Source organism: Borostomias antarcticus (genome assembly GCF_949987555.1).
Source record: "Borostomias antarcticus genome assembly, chromosome: 22".
NCBI classification, from domain to species: Eukaryota; Metazoa; Chordata; class Actinopteri; order Stomiiformes; family Stomiidae; genus Borostomias; species Borostomias antarcticus.
The window spans coordinates 5229294-5248320 of record NC_140255.1 but is presented as its reverse complement, the minus strand read 5'-3'; the positions used below and the strand labels follow the sequence as shown (position 1 = coordinate 5248320).

Genomic DNA, 19027 nt, shown 5'->3' with positions numbered 1-19027 from the left:
GAGCTTACTCTCAATTGATTCACAAGGTTAAATAAAGATTGAATGAATATGTAGCTAGTGGGGGGTTACAACCACACAACTGTGGAGAGAGAATGAGACACTTGGTTCCCTCCTCTACTGGTGTTCATGGCCATGGCCACACACCTGGAATACTCCAACCCTGATTTAAAGGCATAAAAGTGGGGAACACATTCTTGAGACGGTTCCTAAAACTGGAGGGAAAAAAAACGGGAAAATTATCTTCCCTCTCCTCATCACTCACTTCTGCATGGGGCTGAGCTCTACCCTGTCAGCAGTGGCAATACATGGGATAGCGGCTCAGCACACAGGAGAACTGCACAGAGAGGAAGGAGGAGAGAGAAAACCAACAACAAAAAAGGCAAGAAGGGTTAATAACTGAGCGAATCTTGCAAGTTTGCACTACAGGGAAGCAATTGCTCAATTTCCCTGATATTGTGGCGTCACTGGCGTCAGTGATGCGTCTTATGAATCTCACATGTCTACCGCTAACATTAACTCAATATCAATATTCCCCTTTGTTTATCCCGTCTATGGAAACGTATGTGCATTTGTACTTACGTGTGCCTGCCTATATTGATGATCAGGTGTTTCTCCACCTAAGGGCTGGCCAGACAGAACCATCAGAGACCATTGGGCTGAGCTGAGGAGAGAGCGACATGTTAGAGTGTGTGTGCATATGTATATGGTGCTCTTCTGTTAATACTCATGAGGGCATTCAACTGAACAAGACTCACAGAGCCTGTGGTGCTGTCCCAGGACTGCCCCTGGCCACGCCTGTCCCCGTCTTAGCGCCTATTCCTGTCCCGCTCACCTGCTTCTTGCTCAGTTCAAACAAGAACTGGGAGGTTGGCAACTGAGAGCATGGGAGGGGAGAGAGGGAGAGAGAGAGAGAGTTGGTGGGTGACCCTCTCGTTGGCTGACATGCACACTCCACAGGACCACGTGATTTCTGACACGTTTAGAGGAACAGGGCAACATGTCTACCACCCTTCACACTCAGTAATTAAATAGATTTTGCAAGACACTATATTAGTAGTCCACATCATGAGTACCTATTATGCAAAATTTGGATTTGTATGCGAGTGAAAACGTAGTACACAATTCTTTACCCGTTTGACAGAATGAGCAACCATTTCAACAGTTAAGAGTAACATGAAATCCACCAAGATGGCTGCTGTAACCAAAAAAGCCAAGATGGCTGCTATAACAAATCCTGCTAGCTAGCCTAGCTCCGTTGTTGGGGCTTCTAGTATTCTGTTAACGTTAACTTCGGAAAAATGAATGCCTAAAAACAAACACATACTAACGGTGTCGTGGGTTAATGCGAAATAAATGAGTAAGCTAATTATCGCATTTTATTCCAAGCGATGAAACAGTACGAACGTGCAGGAGCTCGCGCGAGCCTGCTAGACTCGAGAAGACTCCACCATTGCCTGTAATTAGGAAACAATGGCCCACGACAACACTTCATAAAAGTTAGTGTACACAACTGAAATATTCTCAAGTTGCCAAGCCAACATTATAATTTAAGCTACAATTACACAAAAGCGGACTACAAGAACGCGTCATTGATACCTTTGACTGCATGTCAAAGGTATCAGTGACGTGTTTTTTTCAAAGATGGCGCAGTTCAATAGGGCTTCACTCTTTCAAGCAGTCAGTGAATGGAGTGACCCTATCCAGTTCTATTAATACATCCATGGGATGCACCCACAAGTTTCAAGTCAGATGTGTGGACGCATTTTGGCTTCCCTGTTTTCTGATAAGGGTGAGAAGTTAACAGACAAAACAAAAACAGCATGCAAGTTATAATTTGTCTGCAAGTTCATCTTGTAAAAAAAATTGTGAGAAAATCGCATCGTCAACCCTGCATCGGGAATCGCATCGTGAGTTGAGTGAATTCGTTACATGCCTAGTATTTATCCCATAAATGTTTCCTGATTATGTAACCGTTGTATAAAAGCAATAACTCACTTGAAGGTTGAGGTATATGGCCAATATACCACGCTGTGCTGGTCGACGGCACTCGGCGCAGACAACCCGTGGTATATTGGCCATATACCACAACCTCTCATGAGTTATTGCTTCAATGCCTTGCAACATCGACGGTACCGCCACCTACTGGGTTGGAGTTAAACCAGCCACAGCAGAGCATATCCTGTCTCTTTTCTCGCATCTCTCATAAGATCATGCTTCCTGTTCTTCTTTGATCATGGTATGTCGTGAATTAATGTTGTACTACTTATGGTATGGACTCGTGTAGCGTCTGTAGCATATTTCTCATGTGGACTTTAGGACCATGCGAACTGTCTGGATCGACACAAACCCACAGCAAGTTCAGTGCATGTCCACAGATCATCAGATGGGGATGAAGAGTGCACTCATCAACACTTTGGAATATGATGATAAGGTAAAACATCAACAACAACAATTGCCATTGCTTACGATTCACGCGTGATCGGCCTATTTTAGTTTTAAGTGTATTGTGTATATATGCATGATCTAGAGCAGTCTTTCAGTACTGCTGATGTCACTTGTTCAGCTTTAACGATGACTGGGACGTACAGTTCACTTATGCTAGCTAGTGCTAGCTACTCTAGACAAATGCACTTAGCCATGCCTAGGCTATCAGGCTAGTCGCTTTGAATAAATCGTCTCCTAAATGAGTACAATGTAAATGTAAAGTGTAGGTGGTTGAGTCGCATATTTCTGAATATTTATGATTGCTAGCTAGCACTAGTTGGCTATGCCTAGCAGTAGCTAGCTAACATTAGCTAGCTGATGTCTATCTGGCTAGCATAGCTAGTACTAACGTCATGTATTATCAACTAAATCGCATTACCATATATATGCGACACATGCCTATATTGTTGGATGTCCAGCGTAGCCGCAGTGTTGTTTTCTTGCATAGCTAGTGTACTCATGGTTCTGACTCATCGTTGTTGTTGTTGTTGTTGTTATTGTTGTGGGTCATTCTTTGGTAGCTAAAGCTAGCTCATACTGCAGCTTCAGTGATTCATCTGCATTATCTCGGAATGGAGTTTTTCCTATGACAAAGCCCAACAAATCACATTGCTTATAGTTGGCCAACGTTGGGACGGAAGAACACAGATAGTGGCCGTAGCAATAGTTATTCTCTCTTTGGTAGTTGGTTCTGTGCCATACATTTAAGTTTAGTTCAACCAATCGCTGGCTGTAGTGAGAAGGGGAGTTTCTGTCTTTGAAGTCATTGACCCCCACCAGCGCCAGGTGTCCCGAAGGGGCAGTAAACATCCTAGAACCCAACCACAGTTCTATCTCGACCACAGCACATTTGAACTATAAAGTACATGCCACATGGCAGTGTGACATACCAAGGTCAAGGATGTTGTGTACCAGAGACAGAAAGCAGGCTCTCGTTCGACTCTAACGGCCTCTACCCAGCTATTTTGGTTTTCACTGTTCCCTGACTATCATAAAGATTTCTAGCTGTCCGCTACTGTTCCTGCCACCGACCAGCATGTTCCTGTTTCGCGGAGCTAGGGTTTGGTGACAGCTCTGTTTCACTCTCTCTCTCTGTCTCTCGCTATCTCTATCCATGTCTATCCCTCCATCCTGCACTCTCGCTCAGGTTGCTGGAGTGCAGCCTATAGTAGTGACCCAGTCCCAGCAGTCCCTAACCCCAGAGGAGAGACCCAGTCCCAGCAGTCCCTAACCCCAGAGGAGAGACCCAGTCCCAGCAGTCCCTAACCCCAGAGGAGAGACCTGGTTCTAGTGGTCCCTAACTCCAGAGGAGAGACCTGGTCCCAGCAGTCCCTAACCCCAGAGGAGAGACCTGGTCCCAGCAGTCCCTAACCCCAGAGGAGAGACCTGGTCCCAGCAGTCCCTAACCCCAGAGGAGAGACCTGGTTCTAGTGGTCCCTAACCCCAGAGGAGAGACCTGGTTCTAGTGGTCCCTAACCCCAGAGGAGAGACCCAGTCCCAGCAGTCCCTAACCCCAGAGGAGAGACCTGGTCCCAGCAGTCCCTAACCCCAGAGGAGAGACCTAGTCCCAGCGGTCCCTAACTCCAGAGGAGAGACCTGGTCCCAGCAGTACCTAAGAAGAGAGACCTGGTCCCAGCAGTACCTAAGAAGAGAGATCTGGTCCCAGCTGTTCCTAACTCCAGAGAAGAGGGCGGCTGAGCCAGCAGGAGGGGCCGTGATGCAGACTTGGGTCACATACACCAACAAAATACTTTAAAGTATTAAAACGTGTTCTGGGTAAGTTTGATTTACCTTATAGTCCACATGTTAGGGACTGTTCCATTGGTCCCATTATACTAGGTTGATGTAAATAAGTGTACCCCAAGTAGCCTATTTTACAGCCAACAATATGTGCCCCAGGTGTGGCATGATGAGTGGGAAGAGCCTGCTGCTGAAGGTCATTCTGCTGGGGGACGGAGGGGTGGGGAAGTCCTCCCTGATGAACCGCTATGTCACTGACCGCTTCGACTCCCAGTCCTTCCACACGATCGGGGTGGAGTTCCTCAACAGAGACCTGGAGGTGGACGGACGCCTAGTCACCTTGCAGGTAGGTGGGTAAAAAGTTGCCGGTTATAATTCCTATTCTGGCTGTGAAAGGGGGGGGGGGGGGTGGCACTCTGCACGAGTTGTCAGTTTGAATCCCTAGCCAGGTGAGAGTGGGGGACTGGTGGTTGACTATTGGAGGGCTGTTGTTTTCAGATAAGGTTCAATCTCCCACTGCTGTGTCCTTGAGCCAGTCCCAGACTAGCAGACTGTGTATTGTGCTGTAGATTTGGGACACGGCGGGCCAGGAGCGTTTCAAGTCCCTGCGGACACCATTCTATCGCGGCGCCGACTGCTGCCTGCTGACCTTTGCCGTGGATGACCTCCAGAGCTTCCAGAACCTTCCAGCCTGGAAGAAGGAGTTCATGTACTACTCTGACATAAGAGACCCTGACAGGTTCCCCTTCGTGGTGCTGGGAAACAAGGTGCTGTTGTGTTTGTTTTACCAGTTCAGAACCACATTAGCAATATGTGGATGTGTTAAGCCTGGTTTTACCTGCATTTGGTGACCTTGACCTGCTCCATTCTGCCGGTCTGTACTAGTATAAACCAGGTTTCATCTTGTGTGTCTTTTAATCCTGACTAAAATAAATCCATCCTTCAAGGTGGACAAGGAGGCGCGAGAGGTGGGTGAGGAGGAGGCGCGAGCGTGGTGCGAGGAGAGTGGATGTTGCCCGTACTTCGAGACCAGTGCCAAGGACGACACCAACGTGGGCGCGGCCTTCGAGGCCGCGGTGAGGGAGGTGCTGGCCGCGGAGGACCAGATCGACCATTCGCTTCTGAGCAGCACCATTGATCTCCACGGCAACCGCAAAACCGCACGCTCTTCTTGCTGCTGATTGGGTACTGGTGGAGGTGCCCCGTCCTACTTCTTGCCTGCCTCTCTTGTATCTCTGGCTGGAACTGGAATGCGAGCCAGAGAGGAGCTTTCTGTCTGTAGGATCCTGTGGTCTATATAATATGGTACAGTCTACACCTGACTCTGGGACCCCATGGTCTATATAATATGGTACAGCCTGGGACCCTATGGTCTATATAATGTGGTACAGTCTGGGATCCTATGGTCTATATAATGTGGTACAGTATAGACCTGAACCTGAGACCGCATGGTCAATATAATATGGTACAGTCTGAGACCCCATGGTCTATATAATATGGTTTTGTCTGGGACCCCATGGTCTATATAATATACGACGGTCTAGACCTGACTCTGGGACTCCTCACTCCTGGTACTCTAGGGGAGGATGGTGTCTCTCCCTCTTAACGTGACCCGGTACTGCCTGTCTGATAGCTCTGCTCTAACCAGTACTGGATTATTGATATCCATCGATGTAGCTGGTTTTAAGACAGTGGGGCTAGGAGGAGGTTATTGATGGTGGTATTATTGAGTACAATTACACTAGGTTTTTCTAACACAAACATATCTACGTACGGCAGTGTGGCACAAAAACATCTCAGTCTCTTTATCTTGCTTCAGCTTTTTGTGTCTGCAGGGTTTCTACTATAGCCTATCCCTGTTACACTAACTCCTTCTGTGTGCATAATATTAATCCGAGACCGTCTCCTCATATCTCTCTGAGAGCACCTTCTGCTTGTACTGTAGCACAGGATCACAGTCACCATATCTAGCTTGTCTGTCCATCTCCCAAGTCCTCCAAGGTTTGACGGGTACACTGTAGAGGGCATTATAACTCCACGCAGCCTGCCTGGCAGGTCTGGTGACGGAGGTTGGCGTGCTGGCAGGCCGAGGGAATAGAACACTGACATGGGCACAGACATGCCTGTAAGTGATGCTCTTCTTTCTGCTCCGACTTCCTGTTTGAGAACAGACAACATTAATGGCATGTTCCTCTGTAGCAGCAGTAGCAGGAATAGGGAGGCCAGGGGTTGGCTGTGTAAAAGGGAATGTGATTTGTTTTTCAAAGGGACATATTGTGTGCTCTAGTGCTGTTAGGTCACAGAATGACAGTGGACTCTGTCACTATTGTGGTACTGTTTCGTCTGACTTGATTTATTAGGGACTGATTCATCTGACTTGATTTGTCTGGTCCAGATACTTTGCTATATCTGATGGTGCCGTATTATCTCCCAGTTCATGTCTTAGTGTTGTGTCTTACATATTACAAGTGTACTATAGAGCAGTTTTAGTATGTGTTCAAAATGCTGGACATTTCTGTCATTTTAGTGTCTTCATTTAGATCCGTTTACAAAGGCCCTATTGACTACCAGGCTTTAATCAACTGTTTTCAAAGTGTAGGAATTAAAGCTGTTTTTATTGAGGTAACCACCTCTAGGGAGCCGTCTATTGGCAGGTCCATCTTCTTGTGATCTGTGGTCCGTTATTTACTGAGGGCTTTTGACCTGGAAGGGTTTTGTTGCTATTTTTTAAGTCTCAATCTGTGTGTTGAAGAGTGATGAGGATGATAATGGTGTGTGTGTTAACCTGACTGACTTCTACACTGCTTCAGCTTCTCTCCACACTGTCATACTACACTAATCCTCAGGTCTGCTGGTGATGCAGTTAGCTGATAATAGACTGCTGTTATGTTACTCTTAAGTTAGGGTTAGGGTAGGGTTGGGTCACCGTTAGGTTAGGGACGGTTACTGCTAGGTTATGGTTGTTACCCATAAGTTATGGTTAGGTTACTGTTACGTTTTGGTTACGTTAGGGTTATCTGACTGTGAAACACCCCGAACACAAAGAAACATCTGTTTCCTTTAAATGTAAAGACCTACCATTGTTCTTCCAGTGGCACTAAGCAGTGTCAAACCTATCAGTGTTATCTGGAAACCCTGCTGTGTTCATGTTCAGGTGTAGATGGTACTGAATGATTTTCTACACCAGTACAATTATAATAATTTGCCCTGGGTGCAAGTCATTTATTTGTTTATTTATTTAGTTGTCCAGGTGGTGTTCAGTTGTGCAGATAGACCAGGTCTGCATGGATAAACAACTGGCACAGTATTGCATACAGGTTCACATGCATTTGGAATTCAGTACGGTTCCAGTTACTTATCTTTTCTACTGTTATGTTGAATGATCTGTCATGGTAGGCCATAGTTGCTTTCCCTGTTGATAACAATAGGCCTATGGCCTAGCCTAATACTTGTGATTCCATTGCAGTTTCACTGTGAATAATATTTTCAAAGCAAACCCTGTGTTCTTCTAATGTTCTTGCTATGTATTAGGCTCTACCTGCACACCAGTATTCTGTTCAGAATGGGGTCCTAGACCATGGTGTTCAGATAAACTGGGTTACTGTGCTACAGACGACATGTGTTTTGGTTCACAGTACTTTACAGTGACTATTTACTGTATGAGTGTTCCTTACTGAGTCATTACATGCTGTATTAGTGCCTCTGCACCATATTGTTCAATAACCATGTTCCTTGGCATGGTGACGTGAATGAACTGGTGCTCTGGGATTTAGGGTGTGGGCCACTAGGCTAATATTCCTGAGAAATCTTAAGAGACTTTCATACACTACGTAATCTAAGATTACTTATTTTATAGACTACGTTATCAAATTGACACTTCGTCTATTGCAACCAGTTGTTTTTTTTGTTAAGAAATTAATGTTGAAGTATAACAAGGAATCTTACAGCGCCCACAGTGCACACACCCATATGACTTTATATGTTCACTAAAAAGGATATTCATTCGTAAATATTGATACTGTAGAAGCGGAGACTAAACACCACTGTTATGCTGTGGTAACGGGGGTCCTAGATGGTCCATCATTTTTCAACTATCAACAAACATTCAACTAAATCTGACCCTAACCATAGCAAACATTCAACTAAATCTGACCCTAACCATAACCTGTTGAATATCAACAGCTGCAGTAGTTTTAGCATATATAGGTCATTCACAGGGGACCCTCAAAAGCCCATTTTCGTTTTCATCTTTGTGTTACCGTGAGTGCTTCTCTCTGTGTGAGATGTTGTGTACCTACCTGCATTACTGCTCCAATATCCAACTGCTTTGGTCCCTTCATCCCTGCACTACAGAGACCCAGACTGATGTAGTACTATCCTGAACTGTACTCTGACAAATAAAGCACAGGGCAAGCAGTGACAAGTGGTTGTTGGAGGTTTTCTGTGATGTATAGTACATTTGCAGTCCCAGTTCATTGGAAATGTGTAGATTTGGATTCTTTATTTTAACTAGGAAATAAGGTTGAAAATGATTGACAAAAAAGCAAAACATTGTTTCACCCCTTATAAGGTCATCATTCCCTACATTTTCTTTTCTCAGTTTAAACATTCTTTAAATCATTAACTGAGGATTTCTTTTAAAGGCTAACTTGGCAATGGAAGTAAGAATATAACGTTGGACTTGTCTCAAAAACAAACATTTGGAAAGTAAAGTAAGCACAAAGTATGACTTCAAATGCTAGAGTGCTTCTGTATGTTCCTGTTCATAGAACCAGTGCCACCATCAGGCCGTCTCAATAACGCCTATATTCCAACTTCCATCTGATCATTCCGGGGAGGTCTGGTAGGGACTGGGATGGCGGGGTTAGGATGAGTCTGATAATGTGTGCAGGGTTAGTGTGCTGGGTTAGGATGAGTCTGATGTGTGCGGGGTTAGGATGAGTCTGATAATGTGTGCAGGGTTAGTGTGCTGGGTTAGGATGAGTCTGATGTGTGCAGGGTTAGTGTGCGGGGTTAGGATGAGTCTGATGTGTGCGGGGTTAGGATGAGTCTGATGATGTGTGCAGGGTTAGTGTGCGGGGTTAGGATGAGTCTGATGTGTGCGGGGTTAGGATGAGTCTGATGATGTGTGCAGGGTTAGTGTGCGGGGTTAGGATGAGTCTGATGTGTGCGGGGTTAGGATGAGTCTGATGATGTGTGCAGGGCGTAGGGAGAGCACAAGGCCCCCCCTCTGTCCCTCAGCAGTTTCCCATACAGTGCATAGCTCTTCCTCTCCTCCTTCTCCCTCTTCCTCCTCTCTCTCCGCTTTGTCCTGCTGACAGCCAGGCGGAGGCTGGCCTGCACCTGAGGGGGGAGAGCAGAGGAGAGACGCCCCCTCATGGGCTCAGGAACGAGGCTGCCTGGTAGATTTAACTCAGGTTGCCCTTTTAGGACTCCCCCATTGGTCTCATAGTGCTGGGGAGTCTAAACGAGGTATCTGACTACTGGACAACACAAAACCCACGTGTCCCTGGGAGGACAAGGCTGAGGACCAAGGTTCTAGTATTAAAGCACCAACCACCAGACATCAACCTACTATCAACCTTCACTCGGATATAGTAACAGTTTCTCTGGAATGGAAAGACTATCTTTTATTACCAACATAGCATCCTGAAAAACAGCCAGCCGTCAATTCACAAAACCAACCTGGACCATAGGATGAAGTTTACCAAGTTGTATTTACTGATACACATCTACTTAAATTATCCAAGTTGGATAACTTATACACATCTACTTACAACATCTGTTAATAGACATAGTTTAATCTTGAAATTGTTAAGATTAGTACATTCATCTACATAGCAAGTAATACAATTGTGTTATACAATAACTACACATTTCCTATATAATAGAGATAAAGGAATACTGTCCGTCTCTCTAACAGCAACTGGACCATGCTCAGACAGCAGGGGGAGTCAAATCACACCACAACATGAGAGGAAGAGTTCTTCGCAGATGATTTAAACTAAAGAGTAGGCACCTAAATATGCACCTGCAGTTCACTGGCCACTTCCCTCCAAACAGGAAATAAAAGAATGTTGGACTTCTCTTCCTCAGAACAAACCCACACTGAACAAAACCCTGTCCCCACATGTCCCTTTAAAATCATCCAGGCCAATCCTGAACCCTTCCTCCCCTCTAGAGCTCCCCATTCCCTCTCCACCACCCCACTCTGGGTCGGGCAGCTCTGCTGAGCTGGGTGACAACAGCTGTGTGTGTGTGTGTGTGTGTCAGAGGGCCTGTATTCAGGGCTTTGAGAAGCCCTAGCTTGTCTTTGTCCTAGGAACCTCTCCTCTGACATGCGATATGACCCTCACGATGACCTCCAGAGCAGGTGGGCCCTGAGGATTCTCCTGATTTGCCGGTTTTCTAAGCAAGCCTGACCCTATTGTGGTGGCCTTTCTCATGCCCGTGGGAAAAAGCCCCAGGGTCAGTGCGAGACCGCGAATCCACGCTTGTCTAGCACCATGGCAACCAGATGTGAGACATGGTACCCATGGAAACTGCCAGTAACCCTGTTTAAAGTGTGAGAATTCAGCTGAGCACTCCAGACATGACACATTCAGCTAGGTTAGGTTAGTTAGCTGTAGATTCACATGGCACTCATATTGCAGTGAAGAGAAGCGACATATCTTACACACAAGAAATGAGAGTAATATGGCAATTCCAACAGTAGAATTTGGTGACAATATGCAAATGAGAAAATACTAACTTGAAGATCGCTTCAGACTGACAAACTAAATATACATAAAAGGAAAAAAGGGCAGTGGACGTATCCGTGGTGTATCTCAACAGGGTCCCCATAAACCAGCCCTGGTGCTGTGAAGATACAGAGACAGGTTGGTTGGGCTGGAGGAAACGTAGGAGGGAGGATGGAACCAGTCCACGGTGCCTTTTACACAGGTGGCAGGGAGAGACTGAAGAGGGGACACTGTCCCTGTGTGTCTCAGCGGTGTGCTGCGCAGCAGGAAGGGTTGAGACGGGAAGGAGGAAGAGGAGGCGTCTAACACCGTGAGCCTATGCCCTTTCTTCCCAGGAACCGGAGAACAGCAAAGTTATAGGTGCTGGACACCATGTAGGTGAGCTAGAGAGAGAGAGAGAGAGAGAGAGGGTGACAGAGAAAGAGAATAGTAGACTCAAACACTGTGCCCTTGCTTTATGAAACAGTCATTCTAATGGCTGTAAATCCAGTTCTATCAAGCTGATTTGACATGTAATTTTCCTCAAGCCTCATCTCATCCACACCATAACAATACAGCGTTCACTAAAGAGGCACGGGGTCATCCTACTGGGATTATTCCCTCAGCCCAGCTGGAAAACTGCCAGATAATATTACAGCATTGTGACACTGTTTGTATCAACCAAGAGTGGAGCTGAACAGAGGGTAGCAGTCAGCTGGTCATCAGACATGCAGGCCATGGATGCCTGACACCTACACGTCGTACGTCATCAGTCCCACACTCACACGGCAGACTGGACTACAGACCACCACTGTGGACGAGTGGAGACGGGCCCAGTCTTAATACTGTACAAGTGTTACCCTCCCTCCCTCCCTACCCTGCTGGCATCTCTGATCTAACATGACTGGACAGCTGGACCACGAGCCTCTGCACAGCTGATGCCAACCTATAACCTCAATCCAGATCAGTGATTTCACCACGGAAGGGAGGGTATGAAGGATACATCTCTACAGTATCTGAGCATGGCCGGTAAAGCCACTGACCATTCCCAGTGGAGACCCTGCCACTCACCAATGCCAAGAGGGTGATGCCGGCACCTGCGAATGCAGCGATGTACAGGTCGTAGGTCAGGCGGAACTGGAGGGGTAAGCAGAGCAGGCAACGTCACACATCAAACACTTTTCTACTCCTGCCAAGTCTGTATGAATGGCGAGGCTGAAGGTTTTATGGATTGGACACTGGGCTGGGCACCACACAAACACATTACCCAAAATATAACCACGTATACAAATTGCATTTTACAAGCGTTGACAGTATGAAATCACAACCCTACTTGTAGGCCCTAGGCTCTTTCTGGAGGATGGATGAGAATGGAATGGTGGCTGAATTATCCACAAGCTTCACCAGCTTCCATGTAATTTGTTCTGAACAACTGAATTTCACAAAATGCCTGCCTGTCTGCGTTTGGTGGGTTCAGGTATATGAGAAAAAAAAACACAAAAAAACTTGTTGATTCTACATTGAAATGAGTTAATCCCAGAATATAGGATTCATAATGTCAGCCCAGTCTGACAGGATGAATTGAGGAGCAGAGGTAGGAGAAGCTGGTCTGACGGTGTATGGAGCAGAGATAGGAGCAGCAGGTCTGATTCCTCACCTCTCTAATCTTACACACGTTGGACAGAGTCATCCCACAGACCTTTCCAGGCATGGCGTTCCACGGGAGCAGCCCTGTAGGATCACATGCAGATCAGACACTATTCCCTTCACAACAGGAGACAATGCTCTCTGAACATGAACCGTGTCAGACGCTGAGAGGCAGGCTGTGGCACTGTGTGTCCCTGCAGGCGTACCATACTGGCGAGCGTCAATGCAGAGCTGGTTGATGCTGGCGGGCGTCTCAGTGAGTACGGCGATGGTGTGGCAGGTGGCGTCCATGTTGTAGAAGAAGTAAACAGGAAGTGCCGAGAGGGCAAACATCAGCAGCCACGCAACCGCCAGGAAGTAGGTCACCAGGATGAACTGGGATTGGACGAGGAGGACAGACATTGTCCAGTATGGATGCATTCAGTTCAATATTAATCAGATCCTCAAATGTTCATCTAACTCTCATCCCCTCTGTATCCTTCTTCACATTCACTCCTTCATCCACCTCCCTCTCTCCTGTCTTAACACTTCTCCTCCACCCTTCCAGCCCTCTTCTCCTCCCTTTCTCCCCTCACCCTGACCTCTCCCTCCTCCTCCCTACCTCTCTCCTCACCCTGACCTCTCCCTCCTCCTCCCTACCTCTCTCCTCACCCTGACCTCTCCCTCCTCCTCCCTACCTCTCTCTCCTCACCCTGACCTCTCCCTCCTCCCTCTCCTTCCACACCCTGACCTCTGCCTCCTCCTCCCCTTCTCCTCACCCTGAACTCCCTCCTCGTCCCTCTCTCCTCCCTCCCTCCTCACCCTGACCTCCCTCCTCCTCCCTCTCTCCTCACCCTGACCTCTCCCTCCTCCTCCCTTTCTCTCTCCTCACCCTGACCTCTCCCTCCTCCCCCCTCCTCCCTCTCCTCACCCTGACCTCTCTCTTCTCCTCCCTCTGACCTCTCCCTAGCATCCACACACTCAACTCTGTAACCACACACACACACACACACACACAAATGCACGCAGCGTCTCACCGTGGAGCTGAGACAGCGTCCACACGTGGTGCTCCTGAACTCTCCGAAGGTGTGGCGAGCTGCGCTGGTGGTGTAGAAGCCCTCGGCCAGCAGCACGATGCAGTAGAGGAGGAAGAAGGAGGCCAGCCCATAGATCACATACTGGAAGTACTGGATACTGCAGGGAGCAAGGCAGCAAGGGAGGTAATGCTGAATTAGTTCCAGGATTTAAAGATACTGTAAACATTCGAACCTCCAACATGCGTGCGTGCGCCATCGTGTCAACGCCTGGGAGCGGAGCAGACTCACATGTAGGCGAGGGTGATGTAGTCCTGCAGGTTCCGAGCAAAGTATGTCTCGATGAGCCTCTCTGTCTCTGTGAGGGCCTGGTGTCCACAGCCGCAGAAGAGGGCGATGCCAGAGAAGCACAGCAGAGTGGCAACCAAGGAGGCGTACGGCACCCCGCCGAGACAGTGCATACAGCAGTCATAACAACCTGGCAAGACACACCGACAGGGTTCATAGATACACACGCACGCACGCACACACACACACACACACGGCATGCACAGACACAGACACACACAACAACCTACAAGAGATAGACACACATGGGTTCATATTGGGTTAATCACTAGCAGAATAAGATGATGTGAAACCAAATCAGAAATACTTAGGGTTAGTGGTATTTTACAACTGACTGTACCCCTGGTATCTGGTATTCTCCAGCTGACTGTTCCCCTGGTATCAGGTATTGTCTATCTAGCTGTTCCCCTGGTATCTGGTATTGTCTATCTAGCTGTTCCCCTGGTATCTGGTATTGTTTATCTAATTGTTCCCCTGACTATTCCCCTGAGCTCTTTGTCCCTCAGCATCATAGGACACAAGGGCCACCAATGTCAAGTAAACGAAGGCTAGAGCCACCTCCATTCCTGAAATACACACGCACACACACACACACGCACACACACACACACAGGCTGCATCTTCCATTCATTGGAAACACACATCTCAATCGAGGGTCCATAGAAGCGAGAGAGGAAGGTAGTGACAGTGTCAGTGTGAAAGCTGCCCCAGTGTGGACATGGGGAAAATCAGAACACGCACTGTTCCCCTGGTATCTGGTATTGTCAAGCTGACTGTTCCCCTGGTATCTGGTATTCTATGGCTAACTGTTCCCCTGGTATCTGGTATTGTCTAGCTAACTGTTCCCCTGGTATCTGGTATTGTCTAGCTAATTGTTCCCCTGGTATTGTCTAGCTAACTGTACCCTGGTATCTGGTATTGTTTAGCTGACTATTCCCCTGGTATCTGATAGTCTCTAGCTAACTGTACCCCTGGTATCTAGTTTTGTCTAGCTGACTATTCCCCTGGTATCTGATTTTGTCTAACTAGCCGCTCCCCTGGTATCTGGTATTCTCCAGCCGACTGTTCCGCTGGTATCTGGTATTGTCTAGCTAACTGTTCCCCTGGTATCTGGTATTGTCTAGCTAACTGTTCCCCTGGTATCTGGTATTGTCCAGCTAACTGTTCCCCTGGTATCTGCTATTGTCTAGCTAACTGTTCCCCTGGTATCAAGTTTTGTCTAGCTAACAGTTCCCCTGGTATCAAGTTTTGTCTAGCTAACTGTTCCCCTGGTATCTGCTATTGTCTAGTTAACTGTTCCCCTGGTATCAAGTTTTGTCTAGCTAACTGTTCCCCTGGTATCTGCTATTGTCTAGCTAACTGTTCCCCTGGTATCTGGTATTGTCTAGCTAACTGTTCCCCTGGTATCAAGTTTTGTCTAGCTAACTGTTCCCCTGGTATCTGGTATTGTCTAGCTAACTGTTCCCCTGGTATGCTCTAGCTAGGCATTCCCTGTGGTCATGTGCTGCTTGAATGGACGCCAAAGGGCTCTGCCTGCACCGACACCAGCACTCAGCTAGCCTGACTCCTTTCAACACACACACACACACACACACACACACACACACACACACACACACACACACACACACACATGAGAAGTGTGAGAAAAGGGGGAGGAGAGAGAGCGAGAGAAAGGGAGAAGTAGAAAAAGGGAGAAAGAGAGAGGCTGCTTTTGTGGCTAGGGAGACAACCGTCTTTGTCCCTCAGCATCGTAGGACACAAGGGCCACCAATGTCAAGTAAACAAAGGCTAGAGCCACCTCGATTCCTGAAATACACACACACACACACACACACACACACAGACTGCATCTTCCATTCACTGGAAACACACATCCCAATCGAGGGTCCATAGAAGTGAGAGAGGAAGGTGGTGTCAGTGTGAAAGCTGCCTCAGTCTGTGTGTGGAAGTGGGGAAAAACAGAACACACACTACAGCGGCAGGCTGTAGCCTGGTACCATTACAGTTGGCACAGATGGCAGGCGGGCATGTTTTTTGTGGGGGGGGGTTTATGCTGGTTCCAAGGGTGTGTGTGTGTGTGTGTGTGTGTGTGTGTGTGTGTGTGTGTGTGTGTGTGAGAGAGAGAGAGAGAGAGAGAGCAAGAGAGAGAGAGAGCAAGAGAGAGAGAGACTTGTGTGATCAGGCTGCCATCCATTGCATAATCATACCAGCGTGGCAATCTGTTCTCAAGCAATTAAAACGTTTGCCAATGTAGGAACACCGCTATCACAGCGTTAATGCCAGTGCCTATTTGAGATTTAAGCTAAATCAATAAAAGCGATTTGTTTGTGTAGTTATATTCCATACCGCCTCAAAGTTGCCTTTTGTAGCATAGGTTACTTCCATTACAACTATCAATCCATGCAGCGAACCTCAATTAACCCCAATGGACGTCATTAGCCAGCTGGGAAACAGGTGAAGCTCTGTTGAACTCGAGAGTGATAGGTCTACCGTTATAGGCCCTTACGGTCCTGTCAACCTTACAGGTTACGGTCCTGTCAACTCGGCTAATTTCGAATTCCGTTACAGAATACATCATGCACGTACAGTTACATTTGACCTTTTAAACTGGAGATAGTGGAAATTTATATTTAAAGCGTCAAGCATAGAATAAAACTCCTATCGGCAGTGATAACCGCCTAGCAAACCACAAAATACCTACAGTAACTTAATAACGTTTGAAGCCTTGGACCAACATCACTGTGCAGTCACATACCGCTATAAATTGCATAGGCTGGTTTAAAGCGTTGGCATGAACGGTGTATTAAAAGTTGTGCGTCGGACTCACCCATGACTGGAAGGATCTGCGTTGTAGCTGCTCTCCCGCAGCTGATCAAGTGATATTATGCGCGGTTTGTCCTCAACCCCCGTATATCAATCTCAACTAACTCTCTGTTTCACCAACAATAGACAAGAGTCGCTGACGGCTGAAAGTCGAATCACAATATCTCTTTCAACGGACTGCGGGCCCACGCTAGAATGACCCGGGGATAATGACGGGGTCAAGGTTCCTTGCGCTTGGAAGACATTTACTTTAAGTTCATTGTTGGGAGGCAGTACCGCATTAATTTGCATACCATAGTTGTTGCATGCCAACAAGTATTTCACCAGCTCCGTTCCCCACTGTATAGCCTAGGCTACCGTAGTCTAGGTCAATGTAGCCCGCTACGCTTGTTGAAAGAGTATAGGCACTATTTTATTTTTTATTTAGATCGATTTAAAAGTACCTGACATACATTTAATCTGATTTGTTTGGGGGTAGGGATTAACTCCATAAACATCGTCGTCCAACGCCTACCCTAAAGATTGCTGAATATGTTCTACCAGTCTGCTCTAGTGCCGCCTTCTATGCAGTTGTGTGCTGGGGCCGCAGTATCAAAGCAGCGGACGACAACTGGGTGGACAAACGGATCAGGAGAGACGGAAGCTGGCCAACATGTCTCCCACCCTCTGACACTAGGCAGAGAGACGGAAGCTGGCCAACATGTCTCCCACCCTCTGACACTAGGCAGAGAGACGGAAGCTGGCCAACATGTCTCCCACCCTCTGACACTAGGCAGAGAGACGGAAGCTGGCCAACATGTCTCCCACCCTCTGACACTAGGCAGAGAGACGGAAGCTGGCCATCATGTCTCCCACCCTCTGACACTAGGCAGAGAGACGGAAGCTGGCCATCATGTCTCCCACCCTCTGACACTAGGCAGAGAGACGGAAGCTGGCCATCATGTCTCCCACCCTCTGACACTAGGCAGAGAGACGGAAGCTGGCCATCATGTCTCCCACCCTCTGACACTAGGCAGAGCGCCTTCAATCCTGGCAACGGTGCGTGGTGTGATGTTTGTTGAAGTCAAACTTTATTTGTAGGCTACATTTACAAACCGTGGTTGACCAAATGCGCTGTACAGTGGGCTAAAACAATAACATACAATATAATAAATAGCAAATAAGACAAGAACAGAAAATACATACATAAAGCACTGGGGTGCTATTAAGCTCATCATGTAATGAAGGCCACTGAGAAAAGGTGAGTTTTCAGGAAAGACTGTGCTTTGATGGTGCTTTATTCTGTCCACGAGGGGGCGCTCTTGGTTCATTGTTGTATGAGCACCCTTGGTTCACAGTCAAGGGTGAATTACCGCGGGCATACCAGACCCAGTGGCCCAGCAAGGGGGGTGGAGGGGGGTTAGGACGATTCCAAAGGCCCTGCATTGACAGGGGCCCCCATAAACCACTATTATTATGATTAGGACGATTATGATGATTATTAGTAGTAGTACTATTTATTATTTATTATAATTTTTTATTATTGTGGTTGTTATGATGATGATGATGATGATTATTGTTATTATTATTAATCATAGTCAAAGGGATTAGTCATTCATATCAATAAAATAACCCCTGTTGTTTCAGTCCTGCTTAAAAACTGGAATAGTCTAAACATTCACTGATTAGGACTTGTGCAAACATCAGAATCAGACATAGGACTTTAGAGGGGCTGAGTAATGCAATATGGGCCCTTCACCTACTGTATGTGGTGAGATATCCAAAAGACAAGTGCAAAACAATAGCATTAGAAGAAAGTATGTCTGTATGTGAGTTAATATGCTGTTGGCATGAATTATGTGTATAGAAATCCTGTTGAGATGCACGTGAATGTATGTCTTACTGTAAGCGTCCGTGCCCACTGCCTATTGTCTCGTAATCCACCTGTGTTCACGGTTGTAGTACGCCTGGAAAACCCTGCGGGATGATTAGAGCCCGGATGACTGCTGTATCCCAGAGAGAGGCGTGTACAACTTAAGTTTAATAAACTAAGAATGCAAATATAACTTTGCTGTGTTGGAGCTTGAGCTTAGAACTTTAAAGCTCCTAGGACACGTATGTCTACTTTTACAAAGATGGCATACTTACCTACTTGATTGACACTTGAATATTCTGCAACCTGCCATCTCTCCAAGTCCTGCACGCCTGCAGGGCCCTGAAGAGGGAAAGGAAGATTGTGGCAGTCCCCTCCCAACCCAGAAACAGTCCCTT

The 19027-nt window shown here is 47.0% G+C and overlaps 2 protein-coding genes across 2 annotated transcripts; one reads left to right on the top strand and one right to left on the bottom strand.

Moving 5' to 3' along the window:
- The first annotated feature begins 2233 nt into the window (after positions 1 to 2233).
- rab9b (RAB9B, member RAS oncogene family) lies at positions 2234 to 8622 on the top strand. Its single transcript, XM_084455811.1, has 5 exons — positions 2234 to 2431; positions 3632 to 4260; positions 4384 to 4570; positions 4794 to 4991; positions 5172 to 8622. The coding sequence occupies exons 3-5, from the start codon at positions 4391 to 4393 to the stop codon at positions 5403 to 5405; spliced, it is 612 nt and encodes a 203-aa protein (XP_084311937.1). The 5' UTR covers positions 2234 to 2431; positions 3632 to 4260; positions 4384 to 4390; the 3' UTR covers positions 5406 to 8622.
- A 2644-nt stretch (positions 8623 to 11266) lies between these two features.
- On the bottom strand, positions 11267 to 16914 carry plp1a (proteolipid protein 1a; the record flags this gene model as incomplete). The annotated part of the gene is made up of 7 exons (XM_084456638.1): positions 16782 to 16914; positions 13895 to 14081; positions 13607 to 13763; positions 12797 to 12965; positions 12601 to 12674; positions 12015 to 12080; positions 11267 to 11347 (listed from the first exon to the last, which is right to left on the bottom strand). Exons 1-7 carry the CDS (start codon positions 16783 to 16785, stop codon positions 11267 to 11269), a joined length of 738 nt encoding a protein of 245 aa, XP_084312764.1. The 5' UTR covers positions 16786 to 16914.
- Between the last annotated feature and the right edge of the window lie 2113 nt (positions 16915 to 19027).